General features: G+C 47.5%; 1 protein-coding gene across 4 annotated transcripts; it reads left to right on the top strand.

Annotated features, from left to right (window-relative positions):
- Positions 1-624: 624 nt before the first annotated feature.
- Positions 625-21,627, top strand: C1qtnf2 (C1q and TNF related 2). 4 transcript variants are annotated; one of them, XM_047556349.1, is made up of 4 exons: positions 637-746; positions 1,318-1,486; positions 16,211-16,463; positions 20,882-21,627. In XM_047556349.1, the coding sequence occupies exons 3-4, from the start codon at positions 16,220-16,222 to the stop codon at positions 21,493-21,495; spliced, it is 858 nt and encodes a 285-aa protein (XP_047412305.1). In that variant the 5' UTR covers positions 637-746; positions 1,318-1,486; positions 16,211-16,219; the 3' UTR covers positions 21,496-21,627. The 4 variants fall into 4 exon arrangements, with proteins under 4 accessions (XP_047412303.1, XP_047412305.1, XP_047412304.1 ...); XM_047556348.1 differs by having other exon boundaries at positions 1,318-1,527; XM_047556347.1 differs by lacking the exon at positions 1,318-1,486 and having other exon boundaries at positions 625-746.
- The last annotated feature ends 192 nt before the right edge of the window (positions 21,628-21,819 follow it).

Raw genomic sequence — 21,819 nt, 5'->3', positions numbered from 1 at the left:
CACACTCATATCGGGACAAAATCCACACCAAGGCATGCATACTATCCACACAGGGAAAGAGCCACCGCACGTTCAGATGCCACATCCATACCAACATGTTTTCATGCACACTCATTCACATCTAAACATGCACCCCACACACAGCCACTACCGGTACACGCAGCATATGAAGTACACTCCACTTACACACCAAGCTGCAACCTTCGACATGTGCATGCAGATGCGTATACACGGGTCCTTGGTACACACACTACTAAACACATACCTACGATGCATAATGGCTCTAAAGTTCATGCGTATTAAGCACACAGGGAAACGTCTTCTTACTCTAAGCGGTCATGCCCCCACACTCTCAGATACACAATGAATAAAAGTTCACGTGCACGGGCAGATGTCTCTTGGGACACACGCACCCACGCTGTACTCACACCTTTGCAAACTCACGGAAAACAGTCACCGTCGTGTACTAAGCCTTCAAATACAGGGACAAGTTCTACGTACAGAGAGCTGCATCGACGCACCCAAGTTACCACCAACGCTGGAAGGTTCTTGCAAACCCTTGCGGACAGAGAGAGCCCCGCACTGCGCGCCAGCCACGTGACCCGGAGGAAGGCGCTCCAGCCCATGACGGGATGGGAAAACTATGCTGGGCCGGCGTGGGCTGCTGCCGCCGCGGGAGGCGGGACGCCGCGCACCGCAGGGAGCTCCCTCGGTCCGGACGCCCGGGACGTGGCCGCGGGCAGAGGGTGAGTGTCCTGCACCGCGGGCTGGGCGCCGGAGGGGAGGGTGCGCGCGTGGGCGGTGCGGGAGGAGAGGCGGCGAGCGCACCCTGGTTTCCCGCTGGGCGGCCCCGTTTCTGGCTCTCAGCCTTTGCCTTAGGAATTATAACCTGAATTAAAACGTTCCTTAAGCACTTCCTTGGTGCCAGCCTCTGTGCTGGTTGGTTTAGTTTTGATAAGAAGTAATATCTTTGCCATTTACTGAGCCCTACTGGGTGCCAAACCCTACCAGCCCTGTACTGGCGCGCCTTCATTTCCATGGTAACAAGTTATCCCCATCTACAGAGTTGGGCTCAAAGATACTAAAGACTTGAACCCCTTAAAGTCTGAATTCAATTCCTGGGCCAACGATCACAAACAATTAACGTTTATTGAGTGCATCGTCTCAAATACTCTATATGTTTCTTTGATTAAATACTTTATACAGATGGGCATCTAACCTCAAAAGGTAATAAACAGCAGCCAGAGTTTGTACCCAGCTCGTCACAACCCCCTTCTTCTCTTCTTTATCTCCTCCCCCAAATTACTTGTCTCCGAGGCTCATCTTCATCCACTTTCTTCCTATTCCTCCATCCTCATCCCCATCGCCACTGTCGCAGCCCAGGACTGATTATCTCTCAGCTTGAACTATGGCAGTGGCCCCTGATGGACCAATTCAGTCTCTTCTCTAACACCTAAGTCGTTTGTCCAACCTCAGTGATCCTCAGGTAGGAGAGAGGGGATTCATGCCAGACCTCTGATGCACTAGGTAAGTGTTCTAGCATCGAGGTATCCAGTGCCTCCTGGGCTCTTTGACCACACAACTGTTCTTGGAACCCTTCAAAGTTTCCTTCCCTAGACTGGCCATCTCCCAGAGACCTGTGTTTCTGCCAAACCAAACCAGCAGCAGTAGTGATGATAATGTCCTATATAGGTCAAATGAAGGCTGGTGCCCCTGTAGCATTGTTCAGCAAAATCTCTCATATCCCTATTGCTGCCCTCCTGTCTGCCTAGATTATTCTGCTACCTGGTGATCATATCCATTGCTCTGCTTTTGACTACCCGCCCCTCGGACACTCCACACCTCTCAGAACATCCCCACTGCCCTCATCCTAACTCCTCACTGCTCCACAGCAAAGCCCTGCTTCTTCCCCTCTCCAGGCAGGATCAGCACCTGCCTGTCTTCCAAGCCTTAAGCCTTAGGCTTACCTTGTATTTTAAAAACTATAAAAGCAATGAGGCTTATCATAAGAAATTCAGACAGTTCATAAAGGTGGAAAGTAAAAAGTAAAAGCCCTCATAGTCCTTCCCAATTCGGTGCAGTAACCCCTTTAACAAAGTTCAGTGTGTTTTCAGAAATCCCCCAAATAGATATGAAGAATCATTGACATCCAGTGCTGCAACTGGCTTTTCTCACTTCTTTGTTCTAGCAGTGGCCTTGGGGTATGTGGCTGTAGGGGTGGAGGGAGAGTCCCTTTTCACAAGTCTGGAGTCATCTCTGACACTACTCTGTCTCCATCAAACATGCAGCTGGCTCTTCAGGAACCCGCTTTCTCTCTGCCGATCCCTCCTTTCTTCCCTACCTCACTATCCCTTCTTTCATCCTGTTGCCACATGGAACATTCTTTCCAGTCTCCCACGGATGCTTCCTGCTGCCAATGTTCACTGGGGGGTAACAGACACAACTTCTGCACGCCTTCCTCCATCTGGGGTCTGCCAAGTGCGCTTTACCTCGGTGAGATAAACTCCTGCATGAATCTGGAGTCTGTGAAGTAAGCCCTACTCCAGGTTTACTTTTTAAAGGAATTCTATGCTAAGTGTTATTTCAAGCCAATAATCCTCCCCGGATTTGTTCACTTCTATAAATGGTTTACTTCTCTAACACATGCACCCACCCATCACCACCCTGTCAGTAACTCTCCTGTTCGTAGAGGGGCCGCCGGGGAGGGACATGAGCTCCAGGCCCCCACTCAGTTGGTCTGGGTTCTAGGTATGTTTGACTTGGGAAAAATGATTTTTTTTGTTTTTCTGAGTTGTATTCTCTTCTGCCAAGTGGAGATGACAATGTCGGCCCTTAAAACCATGGGGAGAATTAAAGGAGCTAGGAACATCAAAGCTTTGAACTCAGGACATGCACATCTAGAGAATCTTCACTCTTTTCCTTTAGATCAGGGGTTACTATACAGTTTGTTTAAATCACACTGTAATAATAAAAAGAAAAGACAGGTGGCAGACAGGTGGCAACCACCCAGAATCTCTGGATTATAGATGCACAGTTGCTGGAGATGAGTCCTTGAACCCACACCCAGCCCTGTATCTTAATCAGCCTGGGCTGCTCTACCAGGAAACCACAGAGTGGGGGGAGGGGTGCGGAATGAAACAACAGACATTTATTTCTCTCATGTCTGGAAGCTGGAAATCCATGATCAAGGTGGTAGCAGGTCTGAGGCCTTGCTCCTTGGCTTGCAGATGGCCACAGTTTCTTACTGTGTCTTCATATTGATTGTCCCTCTGTGTGCGTCCATGTCCTAATATCTTTTTTTAAGTATTTTTTTAGTTGTTGATGGACCTTCATTTTATTTATTTTTATGTGGTGTGGAGAATTGAACCCAGTGCCTCACACATGCTAGGCAAGCGCTCTACCATTGAACCACAAACCCAGCCCCCTAATGTCTTCTTATAAGGACACAGTCGTAAGGAATCAGGACGCACCTACGTAACTCGTTTTACCTTAGTTACCACTTAAAGGTCCTGTCTCCAAATGCAGTCCCATTCTGGGACTCTGTGGGATAGGATGTCAGCATGTGAATTTTGAGGTGGCACAGATCAGTCCATCATACCTGTCTCAACGGACAGCCAAGTGGTGACCTTCCAGAGTGCAGGCTCAGTGTCACCAGCTGCACCAGGATCCCAGGAAAAACTGGAAATTTTTATTTTAATAAAAAAACTCTCAAGTTTTCAATTATAACAATTTTAAATTAAAACAAACAAACTCACAGTGTGGTCTGTGGCCAGATGACCGCCTCTTGTCCAGGTGTAATTTCCTCAGTGGCAGGAACATGTTCTTAAACTTTGGGTTTGTTTTTGTTTTGCTTTTCAGTGCTGGAGATGCAACCCAGGGCCTTGCACACACTGGGCTCTACCCCTGAGCTACATGCCCAGCTCAGATTTTTAACCGCTCTCAGCCAGTTCTTGCACATTGCAATATTAACAAAAAATTCATCACTGAACGGCTACATTCAATTTTTTTTGGGGGGGTACTGGGGATTGAACCCAGGAATGCTTTATCCCTGACCTACATCTTCAGCCCTTTTAATTTGTTTATTTTGAGACAGGTTCTTGCTAAATGGCTGAGGCTGGCATTAAACCTGCAATCCTCCTGCCTTAGGTTCCCAAGTTGCTGGATTACAGTCACTGGCTAGATTTGAATTTTACAACCTTGCTTAAAGTAGGACACGCCCTTAGAAGTCCTGTACCCTGGCATTCATGCTGTTCTAGAAAATAGCATCCTGCCTGCTGTTTACATCAAAGCTCAACTGCTGAACTCAACATGACTCAGTTATGACCAAATTTCAGGCAAGGAAACAGCAAACCCAGGTTTGCTTATTTATCCACAGGTGTGTAGCAGCCTTCTCTGAGATAGCATCTCTCTCTTTGTTCTCACAAATGATTATTGTTTCAGGAGTACACTGTCACAAGTGCTTGCTGTGGGCTGGTTACTGCATGGTCTTGTTTAATGTGCATAATTACTTTAGAAGGGGCAAGCGATTGAATCACTCAGAGGAAAAAGTCCTGAAGACTTCAAACAGTTCCAAACTGGAGTAATTCAAAACTCACCTGCAGAAGGATGGCAGGAATATCTGCTTACCTATGCTGAACAGCACTGCCGTTACCAGGTGCAGCACACTATAATCCAGTATCTCGGGAAGCTGAGGCAGGAGGATCCAGAGTTCAAAGCCAGCCTCAGTAATTTAGCAAGACCCTAAGACCCTGTTTCAAAATAAAAATAGAAAGGGCTGAGGATGTGGCTTAGTGGTTAAGCACCCCTGGGTTCAAGCCCTGGAACAAAAAAGAAAAAGAATAGTGCTATCATCTAGCTAGAGAATAAACAGTTTGCAATTTACAGTCCACACAGTATGGACTGTATAACCAATACAACTCAGTACAACCCAGTGTAACCACAGAGTTACAGGACTCTGTATAACCAGAATTACAAGATGTCAGGTTTCACACCTAAAGTGAAACAGTGAACATTTTTACATCATTTCAATTTCAAATAAGATAATATCATTGTCCCCATTTTACAGATAAGAAACTGAGGCCCAAAGAAGCTAAATGACTTACCTAAGGTCAAACAACTAGAAAATGATTCTTAACCACCAGGCTAGCTCTGTGATCTCTGAGGCCAGACCTATGTCAGATCTTTAAGGTTACCCTGACTGCCCATTAGGGCCTGCCTCCAAGTCATCCAGGGAAGCCCTCAGCCTAAAGAAATCAAGGAAACAGCCTTTCCCCCCACCCCCCTCTAGGTTCAGAACTTGTTCTTCTCCCTCAGTTCCTGGACCTTCCACTGTGGTCCCTTCAGTACCATTCTGGGGGTGTGATAAAGCCCCCAAATTTTCTTGCCCTGCTTCCCGCCTTATCCTGGATGCTTTGGGGGCACCTATTAGGAAGAAAGAGGAGGAGCAAGGCTTATTTTCTGTCCCAGTCACACAAGTAGATGGGGCTGGATGTTCAGTAACCACAGCGTTACAGGGATCATAATGCACCCTAATGGAGCAGCACCCACAGTGCCTGGCCCCAAGAGAAATAGCAACAAGCAATGGCCAGGTCAAACACAGACACGCGACATCCGTTTGGCCAGTCCCTTGATGAGATAAGCACTGTTCCATTGATTCGCTTATCTTTGTACTGGGAGCATGAGCTCGCCAGATGGCTCAGAGGTATAGGGCCAAGGTGACACCCCCACCTTCCCTCAGCACAGTGCAGCAGGGCAGGAGTGAAGTTCCAGCCCCCCTGGGGCTTTCTTTCGGTAGCAACTGGCAGAAACACAACTCAGATGAACTTAAATGAAATAGGAATTTATTAGAACACTCAGAAGCCCCCACCCAAAATGCCATAGAATTCATGGTGGGAGATCAGGATTGTTTTCTGTTAGTGCGACTACAGTTGGTGACAATTATGATTTTAGACAAGGTTTTTCAATTTTGTATCATGTTTTACTTTTGATGTTGATCCACTATCTTGTCTGATTTTCAGAAGGGCAAGAAATAATAAAATAATAATAGCTAATAATCTTATTCTTCTGACCCTAGGTCAGACCTTATTATAGGAATATTAAATCCTCATAACAACCTTCTAAGGTAGGTACAATTATTATCCCCACCCCACCCCCAATTTTAGAGAGTAGGAGAATGAATAAAAGAAGATATGTAACATTTTAAAGGTCTTAGTCCACTTTGTTACTATAGCAAAACGCATGAGATTAGGAAATCTATAAAGAATAGAGGTTTATTTAGCTCTAAGTTTGGGGGGCTGAAGGCTTTGCTGCATTATCGTATAGGGACGGCATCACGTGACAAGACAGAACAAGCATACTAGCTTAGGTCACTCATCTTCTTATAAAACCACTGATGCCCCACCCTAATGACCTCCTCAAATCCTAATTACCTCCAAAATACCACTAATGCATGAATTTGACGATCAAGTTTTCAACACATGAACTTTGGGGGGTCACATTCAAACCGTAGAAAGGTCCTACAGTGAGCTGGTGGGATCTGATCTCAAGCAGCTCTGCTAGAGCTAATCCAGTAGCCATCGTGTGGCTGTTGAGCGCTTGGCATGTGGCCCATTTGAACTGAGAGATGCAAGTGTAAATCTAGCACTGGGTTTCAAAGACTTGGTGCTAATTAAAGAATGTGGAAGGTGGCATTAGTACTTTTCACAATGATCACACATTGAAATGATGACATTTGGAATATATTGAGCAAAATAACATTGAAATTAATTTCATCTGCTTATTTTACATTTTTAATGTGGCAGTGAGACCAGTTAAAATGACACATGTGGCTTGCATAATTTTCCTATCTGTCAGTGCTGCCCAAACACACCCCTACCGCCCTGGGCGGCCACGTGGGAGCTGATCCTCAGGAGACGCTGGGCATAGGTGTCCGGCACTCTGGGCCTCGTCCCTGCCGTCGCGTCTGCACACCGTTCTCCCTCACTTCCACACTTGTCTCCATGTGGCACACAAAGCTGTGGGCAGGTCCCAAGCCCAGTGGGCCTGACTCTTGCCCTCATTGTTCAAGGGAGGCAGCTGAGGTCTGGACCTGAAATAGGTCCCAGAGAGTGAACTCCACCGCCCACCACATTACACACCACATCTGTCCTTGGGAAGGACTTGGGGTGTATGTATCGGAAGATAGAGTTCAGTTTTAATTCCAAGGCTGACTTCCTGTATGCGCTCAGGAATGCTTGCCGAAATAAACCCTGCAATATCCCAGCTTCTGAGGTCTCTCGTTAGGTCATAATTTGTCCTTGGACCTCTTTTTCTTGGCTGAGCCAGAAATGGGGGAGAGAGAGGAGGGGGAGAGAGAGAGAGAAGATCAAATGTATTCTGGGGCCTCTGGTCAAGTGAGCCCCATGAGTTCTAATCCTCTGGCTAATGGAGTGTTTCCCCAGTCTTGAGATTCCAGGAAAGAGGACTTTTTAAGGTCACCGTATGTCGAGCTGCAGCCAACCCCTCTCCTCTGGTTCTTGATCTTCTTAGCCTTCTTGCTGAGAAACTGGAGAGGGCTGCTTCCAATTTGCTTCCTGGAATTCGGGGGGGCGGGGGCAGGGGTGTTTTCCATTATAGAATTCTCACTCCCGTCAAAGTGGATTTTCAGCAAGCTTCGTCTGCAGGGACACTCCTTCCTATTCCAGCCACCCACCTTGTCCCTTTTAACTCCAAACACGGAGAGAATTATCCTGCTGGGTCTGATTCAGGTGTCCCCTTCCACCCAGGATGAGGCATCCCCATGAAATGCTCCAGGGGAGGTCGGGACTGCGGTTCCTTAGTGCAGCTGCAGTTGGTGGCAATTCCAGTCTTAAACCAGGCTCAGATTTTGTATGAGGTTTTGCTTTCACATTTCTTATCACAATAGCCCTGGAGGCAAACAGGGAAGTTTCCACATCTTACAGTTGAGGAAATGGAGATCCAGATAAGATGGAATGTCTTTTTTCAGTCTTGTAACCAGTTACCAAACTAGGACTGGCTGTCAGGGTCCTCTGAATCCAAGACCCGTCAGTCATCTGATGGGGGTCTCCTCATTAACCCTGTGTAGCTTTGGCATCCATGTCCTGTGATCCTGTTGATATTTTATTAATTATAAGAGCAACCTTTGCATTTGAGGCTGTTGAGAAACTGGCTGTGCATGCCCCGCTTGTGGCACTTGGTAGGCTCTGGTGGTACAAGAGAGCAAGGGACAGGCCTCCCACTTCCCTGGGCCTTCCATGGGAAGAGGCAGATAGTTAAGGAACCAACAAATGCATAATCAAGGATTGAGCCAAGTGCTTGGAATGGAAGAACAGCAGGGTGTGAGAGCAGGCCAGGTGGGCAGGGTACTTCATACCGTGCCACTGGTCAGACCCCCCTGAGGAGAGGAGACCTGAGGACGTGCAGGTAGGCAGCTCGAAGGGCTCCTGGGGAGGAAGTTAGGACAGGAGGCATTTTAGGCAGCAGGTGAAGTTTTGTTCAACTGCTGAGCATTCAGTGTGAGACTCGGGGTGGAAGCTTTGAGGGCCTCACTCATTCCTCACTCCAAGTCCTTAGGGCAGTACGCCGTTCCTTCCACTGGACGGCTAAGGAAACCAAGTAGCTGTGTTTCCCGCAGCTCTTAACCACTGAGTAAAAAGCTGTTGTAAACTTAAATGAAACAACAACGTGAGCACAATTTATAATCTCCAAGGGGAGAGTATTCAGCACCAAGGCCTAGCAGCCTTGCTGGAGGCCCAGACGGGGGCTCCTGGAGTTTGTACCAAGAGACCACATTCCAGAAGAATCTGAGAGCCCAGCATCTCCTCTTCTGCCCCTTCTCTCATTACCGTCTGGGCAAAAGACCCCAAGGAACGAGCCAGGGGGCTGCGTGCTGTGGGTGTGGGCCAGGGGAGGAAGAAGGCTCTGTTTCCCACAGGGGGCGTCAGCTGCCACACTCCTGCTCCTGCGAAGCACGCGTGCTTAGGAATCATCAGCTACTCGTCATAGACGAGATGGGAAGCCAAGGACTGGGCAGATTAAAACCAGACTGCAGATACAATCCAAGGCCAGCACCCCATGAGTCCATATCTGGGGGTTAACCAACCAATCTTTTCCCCCTTCAACAGTTGTCCCTGTCCATCTCACCCTCCCCACACCCAGAAAGCTCAATTTAGATAGCTGGGTTTTTTGGTTTTTGTTTTTTGTTTTTAAGGTAAGGAAGGGCTGGGAATTGGTAGAGTACTTGCCTGGCATGTGCAAGGCCCTGGGTTTGATTCCCAATACCACAAAAAAAAGTAAGTAAATAAACCATGAAAAGGGTAAGGAAGGACTAATAATGCTTGCTTCTTATCAACTGAGCAACTTTTTTTTACATATTTCTGTATACTTTTTAGTAGTAGGTAGACACAATATCTTTATTTTACCTTTACATGGTGCTAAGGATCAAACCCAGGGCCTCACACGTGCTAGGTGGGCATGCTGTCACTGAGCCACAACCCCAGCCCATCAACTGAGTGACTCTTCATGGAGCATCTGTTTTATGTGAGGTCTGGTGTAAGCCCAGCCCCAGGGACAGAGAAAGACCCAGACCTGTAGCTAGGAGGCCCAAAGAAGGAGGGATCAGATCTCGGCTGGTTGGAAGAACCAAGGGAAAAAAGAGAAGGTATTTGAATTTGAAGGTATTTGAATGTGTGTTGGGTTTAGACTACTGCCTCCTTTTCTCTTTGCTGTGGACTTTCTAATGGCAGAGTCTGAATCTCAAACACTTTTGTTTAAGCAAATATTTCTTAGATATTCATTGTGTGCAAGGAAGTTTGAAGCCAGGTTCAAAGTGGGGGCTGGAGGCCCCATTTGGTGGAGGCGGGGCTTAAGTTTTGAACATAAGACACATGGGAGACGTAACTAAATAAATACCAGCAAGTTGTTATAAGGGCCAGGAAAGAATGGAAGAGCTGGAATCAAAAGGAAAGCTGCCCGAGAGAATCATCAGGAAGCTGAAACACATTGAATACGTAGCCAGTAAGTCAGAGGGTGGAGCCGCCAGGTTATCCCAGAGGGGACCCTGAGTCGGAATGGAGTGCGACCTGAAGGAGCCTGGGTCAGCTGGCAGAGGTGGAGAGGGAGCAGCTGAGGACCAGTCATTTAGGGCCTTGTCAGGGGTCCCTAGTTTTGCAGTTTGCAGCTAGTGGTTGCTGCAGTGTCCAAGCAAGGGATGGATGGATTGCAGGGTCTGCTGGTGGGCTCTGCACACTGGCCCAAAGGGCCAGGAGGCTCCTGTCCTTAGAAGGAAGGCCTCTCAGAGGACAGGAGGTTTTCCTCAAGCATCAACTTACTAGAGTATTCCAAGAACAGAAAAGCATCACTTATTTTTTCAAAGTCACACAGTGTGTGTGCATGGAAAATTATAAAATAAAATACAAGATATCAAAGAAATTTCTCCACTGCCATGTGTGGCTTTGGCATTTGCTCCAAGGTCTTTTCTATAATTTGGGATATTTGGGAGGAAAAATCTAAGAAATGCTGACATAATGGAAAGCATTTGAGTCCTAGAGGCAGCCAACTCCAAGTTCAAATATAACTGCTGCCTCCAACAAGTCGTGTAAACAGGAGCAGATTAGTCTCTCCGAGTCTCAGTTTCCTCTTTTGTAAAACTGGAGGGAAAAAGTAGCAAGGGAAGGAAGCAGGTGGAGTGGGGTGGACAGTCTTCAGAACTGCTCAGCTCTGGGTTCAGATGTGTCCACTGTTCCCTGATTATATGATCTTAAGGAAGTCCTTTCATTTCTTGGAGACTCTGTTTCTCCATTTGAAAAATGGGGCAGTATGTCTATTGCCTTCATTTAGTCTGTTGTACACTTGGAATAAAATGGTGTAGGTAAGGAGCAGTACCTGGAGCTTCTCACAGGTGTCTGCCTCTGCCTCAGTGTCCCCACCAGTAATTGAAGGGATGGGAGATGATGGTCCCTTGGGGTTCTCCCCAAGTTCCTGACTCTCCATGTTTGTAAAAGGCCCTGGAAGAGTTAACCTATCTGGATTCCTTGGGGTCTTGGCTCCTCCCTAAAAATCCTGCCCCTGGGTTTTCTCTCGGCCAGGGTGTGGAGTGTGGGGGCAGGGTGGGGCACAGGCTGGGAGCAGAGCTATTTGGAGTCTTGTTTTTCTTGGAGGTGCCCTGGAGGGAGTGACTCTCCTCTCCCTCCCTCCAGGTTTGGAACCAAATCTAGTCTCCCGCCTTTATTTCCAAAACAGTTCCTGGCTCAGATGCTGGGACTCCAGGGCCGCAGGAACCTCCAGCCTCCAGCTCTGAGAAAACTCTTCCTGTGTTCCAGAACCCCCTCCTCCACCCAGGCATTGGGGCCTGTCCAGCCAGCTGTCACTGGGAGGCGTTTCCTTTTTGTCCAAAGAGGTCAGCGCAGAGCAAACCTGCACTGGAGAGAGCTAACCCAGCTAGCTCCCTGTCAGGGGGCCTGTGTGGCTGGGCATGGAGGTCAGGAGAGAGGACCCTAAACCGTGAGGGATGGTTCCCCTCGCTCTCCTTCCTGGCTCTCTCATCTCGTGGTCTCTTTCCTGCCTGTTCAGCTGTTCCCAGAATTCTCATCCATCCACCTTGAAGATCCCTCCCACCTGCTTCCTTCCTCGCCCTGGCCTAGTCCAAAGTGTGAGTTGACTGCAACTTTCCAGATCTTTTCACACCTGCTTTGAAAATGCAGCTACCTGGTTCCAGGTCTCCCGTCTCATGAACACAAAAAGAAAGAGATGGCGAATTGTGGGGCCCGGGGGAAGGGATGCCTTGGTCAGCTTTCCGGAAGCACCTGTCACTCCCGGGCCACTTCCATGATGTCTGCCACCCCTGCCTGCCAGCTCTTCTGTTATTTATTGTGCTGAGCGAGTGTGAGACCAACATACACTCAAACTGCAACTTTACTTCGGCCCCCTCTGTCCCTGTGTAAAATGTAGTCAGTGGGGATCTCTCCTGTCCAGCTGCACTCCCCGGAAGCTCACACTTCATCCACAGGAAGCTGCCTCTCCCGGGGCCTTTCGCGTGCTCCCTGGGCGTTCTCACCTTAGGCGGTAACTGTAATACCTGCAGTGCTAACAAAGCACATTTTCCTTTTTCTGGCAAGCCCAAGCTACCCCCAGCTGCGGGCCTTCTGGTGTCTACCCCTCATGGTCTCCATTCCTGGGCCTGCTCACTTTCCATCAGAACCTCCACTGGGCCAGGCCAGCTCCTACTGCAGACTGTCCTGTACCTTTCATCTACCAGGGGAAGGCAAAAGGCGGTCAGTCCCCTTCCCCAGAGCAGCTTCGTGCTGCCTCTGATCCCCCCACCAAGCAGCCATCCAGCCTCTCACCTGCTGGCTCCCTCAGACCCAGGTCCTGTCCCCCTTTCCACTCACAATGACATGGTCACATTTTAAAACTCTTGATCTGACAAGTGGGTCAAGAGACGTGGAATGGACTCTCAAATTGTTCCTCTGTAAATTCTGCCCCGTGACGCATACCTCGGTTTGGCATGAAGCAGCTTATGGGCCTCGGTGCCCAGGTGGGTCATGGATATCAACGCCCTCGCACATTAACCCACCAAGTCCTTCTTTTGCCATCTTTCCAGAGGACTAGACACCCAAAGCCAATATGTCCACTGTCTCTTTACATAGTGCAAGGGCCTTCCTTGCCCCCACTAGCACCTCTGTCCCTGGCTCCATGCCCCTATCCAAGGTGACTGGGTCTCCATGCTCCTTTCTGGGGTGGCCTACCCAAGATTCTTTAGGAATGGCTGCACACTGTGTGTGAGGTGACCTTTCCATCTGAGATCCGCCCCTGTACCTTCTGCTCAGCAGCAGGTCAAAACACAGAGGCTCTGTGGCAGGCTGGGCAGCACTCAGGTGAGCATCCCCTCCCTGCAGGATTCCACGACCACCAAGTCACCTTCACAGGGAGGCCCTCCCCCACCCCCTTCTCTGCTCCCACGGTTGCAACTCATAGATGTGCTTCATTTATGTAGATTGCGTGGTGTTTTTCCCTCTGTGACCAGCTTACTTCACTTAGCAGAATGTCCTCCAGGTTCGTCCATATTATTGAACATGGCAAGATTTTCAGGCAAGATATATTCAGGAATAATATTTCACTCTAAATATCTATCAGATTGTCCTCATCCACCCTCTGTTAGTGGACCAGGGACCCTCGTGATGTTTTCCTATCTTGGCTGTTGTGAATATGCAGCAGTGAACAGGAAGTGTGGCTGTCTCTCCAGGATCCTGATTTTGATTCTTCTGGATATGCAATCAGAATCGGGAATGCTGGCTCAGACGATAGTTCTATTTTTACATTTCTGAGGAAACTCAGTAGTGTTTTCTATAGCTAACGTGCCATTTTACCTTCCCACCTTTCTTCCTTTTTCTTAATATGATGGTGAAATCCCACTTTTCCGCTGTGCGAAGTTCCTAATTCTCAGGACTTTTCTGTTTTCACTTTTACCCCCTTTTTAAATGAAACATATCGGTATTATTAAATTAAGTTTGGCCTAAAGCTGCCTCCATACTTTGAATCCCCATGTAGCAAACTGCAACCTAACTTAATATGTAAACATTGCCACACAAGAATATCAAATAACTGATTCTCAGCTGCTCCCAAGCTGCCAACTAATCAGACCATATCCATTTAAGGCCAATGCCTCATCACCCCATGCCCAAATAAAGCAAGCTCCAGCTGTTTCTGCTCCGCACTTCCTTCTTTCTGTCTATAAATATTGCCTGCCCACATTGCTGGGTGAAGTTCTCTGCATCTCTTTTGGTTCTGAGTGCTGCCCAATTTATGAATTGTTATTGGTTCTAATAAGGAACAAAATAAAATGCAAACTCCCCATTCAAGTGTTCAATCCCCTCTCCCTCCCCCATCTTTACATACTAAATATTCTACTTATTTTTATTTGCTGTCTTTCTTCCCACTAAAAGGTTAACTCCAGGAGGGACTTTTGACTCCAGGCTTCATGGCTATATTCTCAAAGAATAGTGCCTGGCACTTGGTGGGCACTAAATAAATACCTTTTGAATAAATGGTTGGGGGTAGGAGAAGGAATGGGTCAGTACTGCTACCAATGAGCATGCTAGTTGATAGGTGGGGACATTAGAAAAGGGGCCTCGAGACATTCAAGACTCACGATGTCAACTTGAGATTTGTCCCCACACCTTGCCTTAATCAGGATTGAAGAAGTTGGAAAGCAGATACCCTCACGGTCACTTGATGCGATTGTGTTGAAAGCAGTATCTGGCACTGGCTAAGTCTTCTCTGCCTGATCAGTGGCTCTTCTATGGCACTTCCATAGAGGTCCAGAAAGGAAAGGGACTTGCCCAAAGTCACACCACTGGTGAGCATCGGGACTGGCGGTGAAGGGGACCCGAGTGTAGGCAGTGCCATGCTGAGGTCTCCCTGGCTCTCCCTGGAACTGTGTGTGGTGGTGAGGACAGCTGGTCATTATGATTGATGGCCTCACTGGGGCCCAGAAGTCATGAAGGGTGGCTGCCCAGAGGAAGGGACACCAGGCAGACAGTGATCAGACTGGATGCTCTCTACAGGCCCTTTCAGCATCCAAGCCTGGCATTCTGTCCCCTTCAGCTATTTCTGGTTTTAAAGGTCCTGGAGGGAGCCAGGAGGAGAGGTGAGGTCTGCCTGTTTAGTTCCCAGCACCAAGGCCAAAGCAGCATCAGAAGCAAAGAGAGGTCGAGGGCCCTGGAGGGAAGACTGACCCCAAGATGGAGCAGTGTTCCTGCCCTGCCACCAGCACCATGGCTGCATGAGCCCCCAAGGGCTCTGATGAAGTAGCAAAGGCCATGTGGGAACCATGAAGCCAGCCATGCTTCCTATCTAGGAAGGGAAGGAAGCCTGGAGTCTGCAAGGCTCAGCAGCAGAGCTGGAAGGGGCCTTCAAGACCATCTTGTCTAGTGGTTCTCAAAGTGGTACCCAGGGGCCCCCATCAGCAGCATCACTTAGAAACTTGCTAGGAATGAAACTCATCCACCCCCACTCCACAACAATTGATTCAGAAACTCTGGGGCTGGGACCCCACCACCTGTGTTTGAACAGGCTCCTCCAGGTGAATCTGATGCACAAACAAGGTTTGGAACCTTGTTCTAGTCTGGTGCCCTTGCTGTTGAGGTGGGAAGTTGAGGCTCAGAGACAGAAAAGGTGAGCCTAAGGTCACAAAGCCAGTTACTACTTTGGAATCATCCCTTTGGAAGGAAATGCTTGCTCTCTTGGCTGGTTTCATTCTAGGAATACAGGATTGCAAAGCAACAATTTGTTGAAAGGTCTCAGGCAAGTCCCTGATTTCTGCTCTGGGCCTTAGTTTCTGCATCTGCACACTGAGCACAGGGAGCAGAGAATCTGTGGGTGCGTAGCATCTTGATTTCCAGTGGGCTGTGCCATTTCTGCCACTAGTGTTAAGGAGACACTCTAGCTTGGACCAGGAAGGCACAGCTGTGAATCTGGATGGACTGAATCAAACCCCAGCCCTGCACCTGCTAATTGCATGACATACACCTCCATTTATCCACCTGTGTGTATTCTGTGCAAGGGTTCTCTGTTATGAAGAAAGAGTCATGTATGACATGCTTTTGGCATATGCCTGGGGTACAGGAGGCACTTGGGAAAGGAGCCATCACCAGGGCCTGCCAGTGTGGCTCAGGTGGTGGTTCACCTTCCCCAGTCACTAGTCCTTGCTTCTGCACAGCTGCAACCTGACGTCCTCGTGGAAGCAGCCTAGTTACAAATCATCACCTACAATTCAAAGTATTTCTGCCCTTGTAACTGTCAATTCAGGTCATATATTTGAAACTTTAGATCACTTCTCTCTTCCACAGCTCCTCACGGCCATCAGTCCTGGGCAGTAAACTCTTTGTGCATTTCAGCCAGTTGGGTGGGTGACAGAATGAGCATCTTACCCCAGGACTCCTCCAAAGTGTCTTCTGGGTACATGACTCAGCTCATCCAAACGTGTCCTCAAGATACGATGACAAACCCATGCTAGTAAAATTATGTCAGAATGAACCCAAGTTTATTTATAATTATAGTGCATTAATTTTAAAAAAGATGCGATGGCATCGTCCAGCTATTTGTATGTGGTATGGGAAAGAGCAAGGGACAGAAATACAACCTGAGTCTGCCCCCGCTGCCGCCTCCTCCTCCATGGCCACACTCACCTGCACGGCTCTCTTGCCTCCCACAGGCGACCACCATGATCCCCTGGGTGCTCTTGGCCTGTGCCCTCCCCTGTGCTGCTGACCCGCTGCTTGGTGCCTTCGCACGCAGGGACTTCCAGAAGGGCTCCCCTCAACTCGTCTGCAGCCTGCCTGGCCCCCAGGGCCCACCTGGCCCCCCAGGAGCCCCAGGGCCTTCAGGAATGGTGGGAAGAATGGGCTTTCCTGGCAAAGACGGCCAGGATGGCCAGGACGGGGACCGGGGGGACAGCGGAGAGGAAGGTAAGAGGTCCAGTACCTGCCCCTACTGTCCCACCCAGGGTGACAGCATTGACACAGAGGGGGCTTAGGTGGTTGCTTATGATATGAATTATTTTCTCTGTAAACCAAATTAGTGTCTCTGTATAAACAGAGCAGTGACTTCTGAGAGGAACGGAGGGTATCAAATCCTGTGTTCCTGCCTCTGCTGCACTTTGAATTGCTAAGTGACTTTGAGCAAATTCCCTGAAATAGTATGCAAAACTCTTTTGGTTGCAAGAGAAGAAAACCCAAATAAAGCCCCAAATGGACTGTACTGTACAGGAAGGCCAAGAGCTGAGTTTCAGCAATGACTCGGTCCAGGAGCTTAAATACCCTTGTCAGGGCACTGCTTCTCTCTGGAGGTTGGTTTCATTGTCCCACAGGCTAAAATTCTGGAATGGCAGCTGGTGGGCTCAAGTCTACATGCTCATGACTATATGCATATGGCACCTCAGAGTGACAGATCCTCCCTGGCCACCTGTGTGTCCTGGACCAATCTCTTTGATCATAGAGGTGAGGTACCACCATTTGTCAGAACAGGGTCATGTGCCAGCCCTGGGTGTCTGTGAGTGGGTGGTGAGGGCCACTGGTCACTGTGATTGACAGCCTCGCTGAGAACCCACAAGGTAGTGAAGGATGGATTCCTAAAGGAAGGGCTGCTGGGCAGAGGACAGACTGGATGCTCTCTACAGACCTTTCCAGCGTTGACTTTCCTTATAGCTCTGGACCTTCATCCTGGCATTTTTTAGTGTCAGAATCCCCAGATGTACATTGTAAGCAGCAGGGAAATTATAATAACTTATTTTTGGGGGGTGCTGGGAATTAAACCCCGGGTCTTGCATGTGCTAATCACGTGTTCAACCATCGAACTACACACTCAGCCCTGTAATAACTTTTGTTGGCATGGCATTTAACATTGCAAAGCACTTTTGAACAGACTGCTCCTCTGACCTTCAAAGCCACCCTGTAGAGGAGATATTCTTATTGTCCCATGTTACACATTAGGAAGCTGAACCAAAGTCATGAAGGACAGCATGTCGTCACTGCAGGAACTTGAACTTTGGAAACCAATCTAGACACCAGTTTTGGCAAATGCCTTATCCTCTCTCCAGACCTAGGTTTCCTTATCTCTAAAACAGGAATAACAACAGCACCTTCCTCACCAGGTTGGGGTAAAGATGAAATATAATAATACACAAATCCCTAACCTCCAAGTAGGCACACGGTAAATGTTAGTCACCCCTTAATTAACTTGCTGAGCTCCCATAAACTGGGAGCAGCCTTCAAAGACAGGCCTTCCCTACCACACCACACTGACTCCCCCAAAATACCTCCTTCCCAGGAAAAAAACTCTGAAAGTACTGACAGTGGCTTGGACTTGAGGGGTGACCCATTCAGGTAGGGACGTGTACTCTAAGCAGGGCCAATTAAAGCTTTCCTAGAGATTTGCCCATGGATCCTGAAGGAGGGTGTCTGAAGCGGACAGTTTCCCCTTGATCAGAGAGGCCATCTTTTCTCCCATGCTTTGGGTCTCTTAAACAGACATGGAGAGTCCCAGTGTGTAACCCAGATAAAACTGGGCCACCCTGGGACCAGTTCAGGATAAAATCCAACCATCCTCCCACCACACACACAAATCCATTTCCAGAAAAGTCTTGACAAGTAAAGTTGGCGTTTCCTGGAGTCTCGCAAAAAAGGTAGTCAAGAAGGAAGAAATCTCAAAACCCATGGTGGAATTCCCTGGTAGGTGTCTCCAGGGGAAAAGCGCCAAGCCAGAACAAACCTCTGCTCCTCCTGTTTTCTCATTCCCTTCTCCCACCTTCTCTTTGTTTTCATTGTTTCAAGGAAGAGTTTTGCAACCTTCAGTAGATACGGATTTTTTCCATTCTTCCTCTTCTTCCTCTTCCTCTTCTTTTTTTTCCCACAGAGTCTCACAGACACTAAGCACTCGCTCCACCATGGAGCCACCAGCCCCCATTCTTTTTCTTTTTTTCTTTTTTCTTGCACAAATAAAAACATACATACCTTCCCATTGTCAAACAACACAAGGGCACAAGTCCTCCTTCCTCTCGACCCTTCCCCGGCCCTCCACAGGGAACCACTGTGGCCGGCTATATGTGTATCCTTCCAGCATTTTCCTAGGTATGTGTATGATAATGCCAGATATTGCTAAGCCCTTAATATAAGGAATATATTCCAGAACATTAGATATTCAATGAGAAAATCCCATTTGGAAATCTATTTCCCAAATACTTAAGATTTGAACATTTAAATACATTTCTTGATAAATCTCTAAAAGACAGTGAAATGCCTATATATGTATACATAAATACCCTGTCAGGAGGTAAAATGCCTAAAACAGTATTTTCTTTGTCACCCCTTTCCTGTGGCTATAATAAAAAGTTGTGCTGTGTCTAGAGATGTCAGGATGCTGTGGGCACCAACAGTCTTAGAAGAAGGACACTTGGTTAACTACACTTCAGAACACCTACCCTCAATTCTGCCATTTTGCCAAATGTACATTGTATTCATATATAACTAAAATCTTTTTCTATATATATTATGTTTAAAATATGTTGTATTGGGGAATTCTAAATATAAATATTGTTTTCTATGTCATCATTGGTCTGAAATGTTGCACTGAGAGAAATATATATTTATTATGAAATATGAGTATTAAGAACTGAGAGTTGCTTTACAGGAGACATTGGTGGGGGCATGTTCTGCAGGGTAATGCCAACCTGTGCTTAGCATGTTTACCAGGCACTGTCTTAGGCACCTAGACGGGTATGCAAATGTTTAGCCTTGTGGTTTCCCTTGAAGGGAAAGGGTCCTGCCCTTTCCTCTTATTGTAGCATATAGTACATGTAAATCTGCCTCACGTTTTTTCCCCTACAGCTTTATTGAGGTAAAACTGAAGTACAATAAAGTGCACATATTTGAAATATGCAATTTGATCAGTGTTGACATGTATATAACCAATACAATCAATATAAAAAGTGTTTCCATTACTTTTTTAAATTTGAAATCATGTAGACTGTTTCCTGCTTATTTATTACATTAGAATTCAGTCACCTTAAGATATATAGAACCCCACCCCTACATGTCAGCTATTTCAAAATTAAATGGCACACTTTAAATATCTCAGAGGTCAAGGAAGAAAGTACAAGAAAAGTAAATAAAAAGTGCTTTGAACTAAGTGATAATAAAAGCTAAAAATATCAGGATCTCTGGGATGAAACAGTACTCAGATGAACATTTATAACTTAAAGTACTTGTATCAGAAAGAAGCTAGAAAAACAATCAAATTATGTCATAGGAAGGAAAAAAATAAGAGTAGGAGCAGAAATATATGAAATAGAGAAGAAATAATACAGCTAAAATTTGGATGAAAATAAAACAATTCTAATCAAGAAAAAAGTAAGAACACAAAAATTAATATCAATGGAAAGGGAGCTATCAAAATGACCCTACAAAAAAAATAACCCTACAGATGCTAAAAATATATTAAGGTGGGGCTGGAGTTGTGGCTCAGTAGGTAGAGTGCTTGCCTAGCATGTGTGAGGCACTGGGTTTGATTCTCAGCACCACATATAAATAAAAGAATAAAATAAAAATATATCAACATCTAAAAAAATATTTTAAAAAAATATTAAGGCAATATTACAATTGCATGCCAACATATGTGATAGCTTATTTAACATGGCCTATATTAGAGAAGGATCCATGTGCTGCTGAGAAGTGTGTTCAATCATTGACGGATGAAAATTCTATATATGTCTGTTAAGTCTAAATTATCAGTTGAATTTTTTACTTCTGTATCTTCTTTATTTGGTTTTATTTGGAGGATCTACACAGTGGTGACAGAGTGCCTTACTTTTTTTTAACACCTGCATAGAATTCTGCAGTATGAATGGACCATAATTTTCTAATCATTTTCCTTTGGAAGGGCATTTGGGTTTTTGGGGGTTTTTTTTTGGTTTTTGTTTTTGTTTTTTTGCTATTAAAATCAATGCTACAATAAAACCCTGGCACATGGGGCCGGCTCTTGTTCCTCAGTCGGGGATTACCACAATGCCCACTGAAGGACTCATCTGGCAGACAAACCAGGCAGTTCTGCAGAAGGTAGGAAGAGGAGAGGGTGTGATTTATTGTGATTTTTTGTCCTGACCCGTGATAATTCTGAAAGGTCTCACCATTCCCCTTTTTCAGATAAGAGGAGGAAGGAAAGTACCCCCAAGATAGGCAGTGAGACTTCGCCCCATTACTGTGACTCCAAAGCCTTGTTCTTTCCACGACCCCCGGGTTCCTGCTACAAGATCGGGCTGGGGCGAGACCAGAGCCTCTGCCTGGGCCTAGGAGGACACCCTCCCCATAACGCCAGCCCTTCTGTCTTCCAGGTCCACCTGGCCGGACAGGTAACCGGGGCAAGCAAGGGCCAAAGGGCAAAGCCGGGGCCATCGGAAGGGCTGGCCCTCGCGGCCCCAAGGGGGTCAGCGGCACCCCTGGGAAGCATGGCACGCCAGGCAAGAAGGGGCCCAAGGGCAAGAAGGGGGAGCCGGGCCTCCCAGGCCCCTGCAGCTGCGGCAGTGGCCGCGCCAAGTCGGCCTTCTCAGTGGCGGTGACCAAGAGCTACCCGCGGGAGCGGCTGCCCATCAAGTTTGACAAGATTCTGATGAACGAGGGTGGTCACTACAACGCGTCCAGCGGCAAGTTCGTCTGCGGCGTGCCGGGGATCTACTACTTCACCTACGACATCACGCTGGCCAACAAGCACCTGGCCATCGGCCTGGTGCACAACGGCCAGTACCGCATCCGGACCTTCGATGCCAACACTGGCAACCACGATGTGGCCTCGGGCTCCACCATCCTGGCGCTCAAGCAGGGTGACGAGGTCTGGCTGCAGATCTTCTACTCGGAGCAGAACGGGCTGTTCTATGACCCGTACTGGACCGACAGCCTCTTCACTGGCTTTCTCATCTATGCCGACAGGGAGGACCCGAATGAGGTGTAGACAGGCCCGTGTTGGCCTCCAGGCAGGGACCGAGCTTCTGATTTTCTGCCTACAGAGAGAGACCCCTCGACTGTAGGCTGGGTGCTGGGGATCTCAGGAGCTTCTAGCCTCAGGCTGACCTCCTCTGCTTTTTTTTTTTTTTCCATCATTAAATCCAAGCTTTTTTATCCATCTGTCGAATCACTCACTAATTGTTTCAGTATCTGCCCTGTAACAGGCTCTGTCACTCTGGAAGTTACAGCAACAGACAAGACAGTGTGCCGGTCCTCACGGGGCTTACATGCTAGTGGGACATACAATTTGCAAATAAAGAAGCTAAGGATA

This window comes from Sciurus carolinensis, chromosome 6 (genome assembly GCF_902686445.1).
Source record: "Sciurus carolinensis chromosome 6, mSciCar1.2, whole genome shotgun sequence".
NCBI lineage: Eukaryota > Metazoa > Chordata > Mammalia > Rodentia > Sciuridae > Sciurus > Sciurus carolinensis.
Note: the sequence above shows the minus strand (reverse complement) of the source record. Positions and strands in the feature narration are given on the sequence as shown.

Coding starts and splice junctions, on each gene's coding strand:
- C1qtnf2 (XM_047556347.1), top strand. CDS start 633: ATGGGAAAACTATGCTGGGCCGGCGTGGGCTGCTGCCGCCGCGGGAGG. Junction 747..16,210: donor GACGTGGCCGCGGGCAGAGG/GTGAGTGTCCTG, acceptor TGCCTCCCACAG/GCGACCACCATGATCCCCTG. Junction 16,464..20,881: donor GGGGGACAGCGGAGAGGAAG/GTAAGAGGTCCA, acceptor TCTGTCTTCCAG/GTCCACCTGGCCGGACAGGT.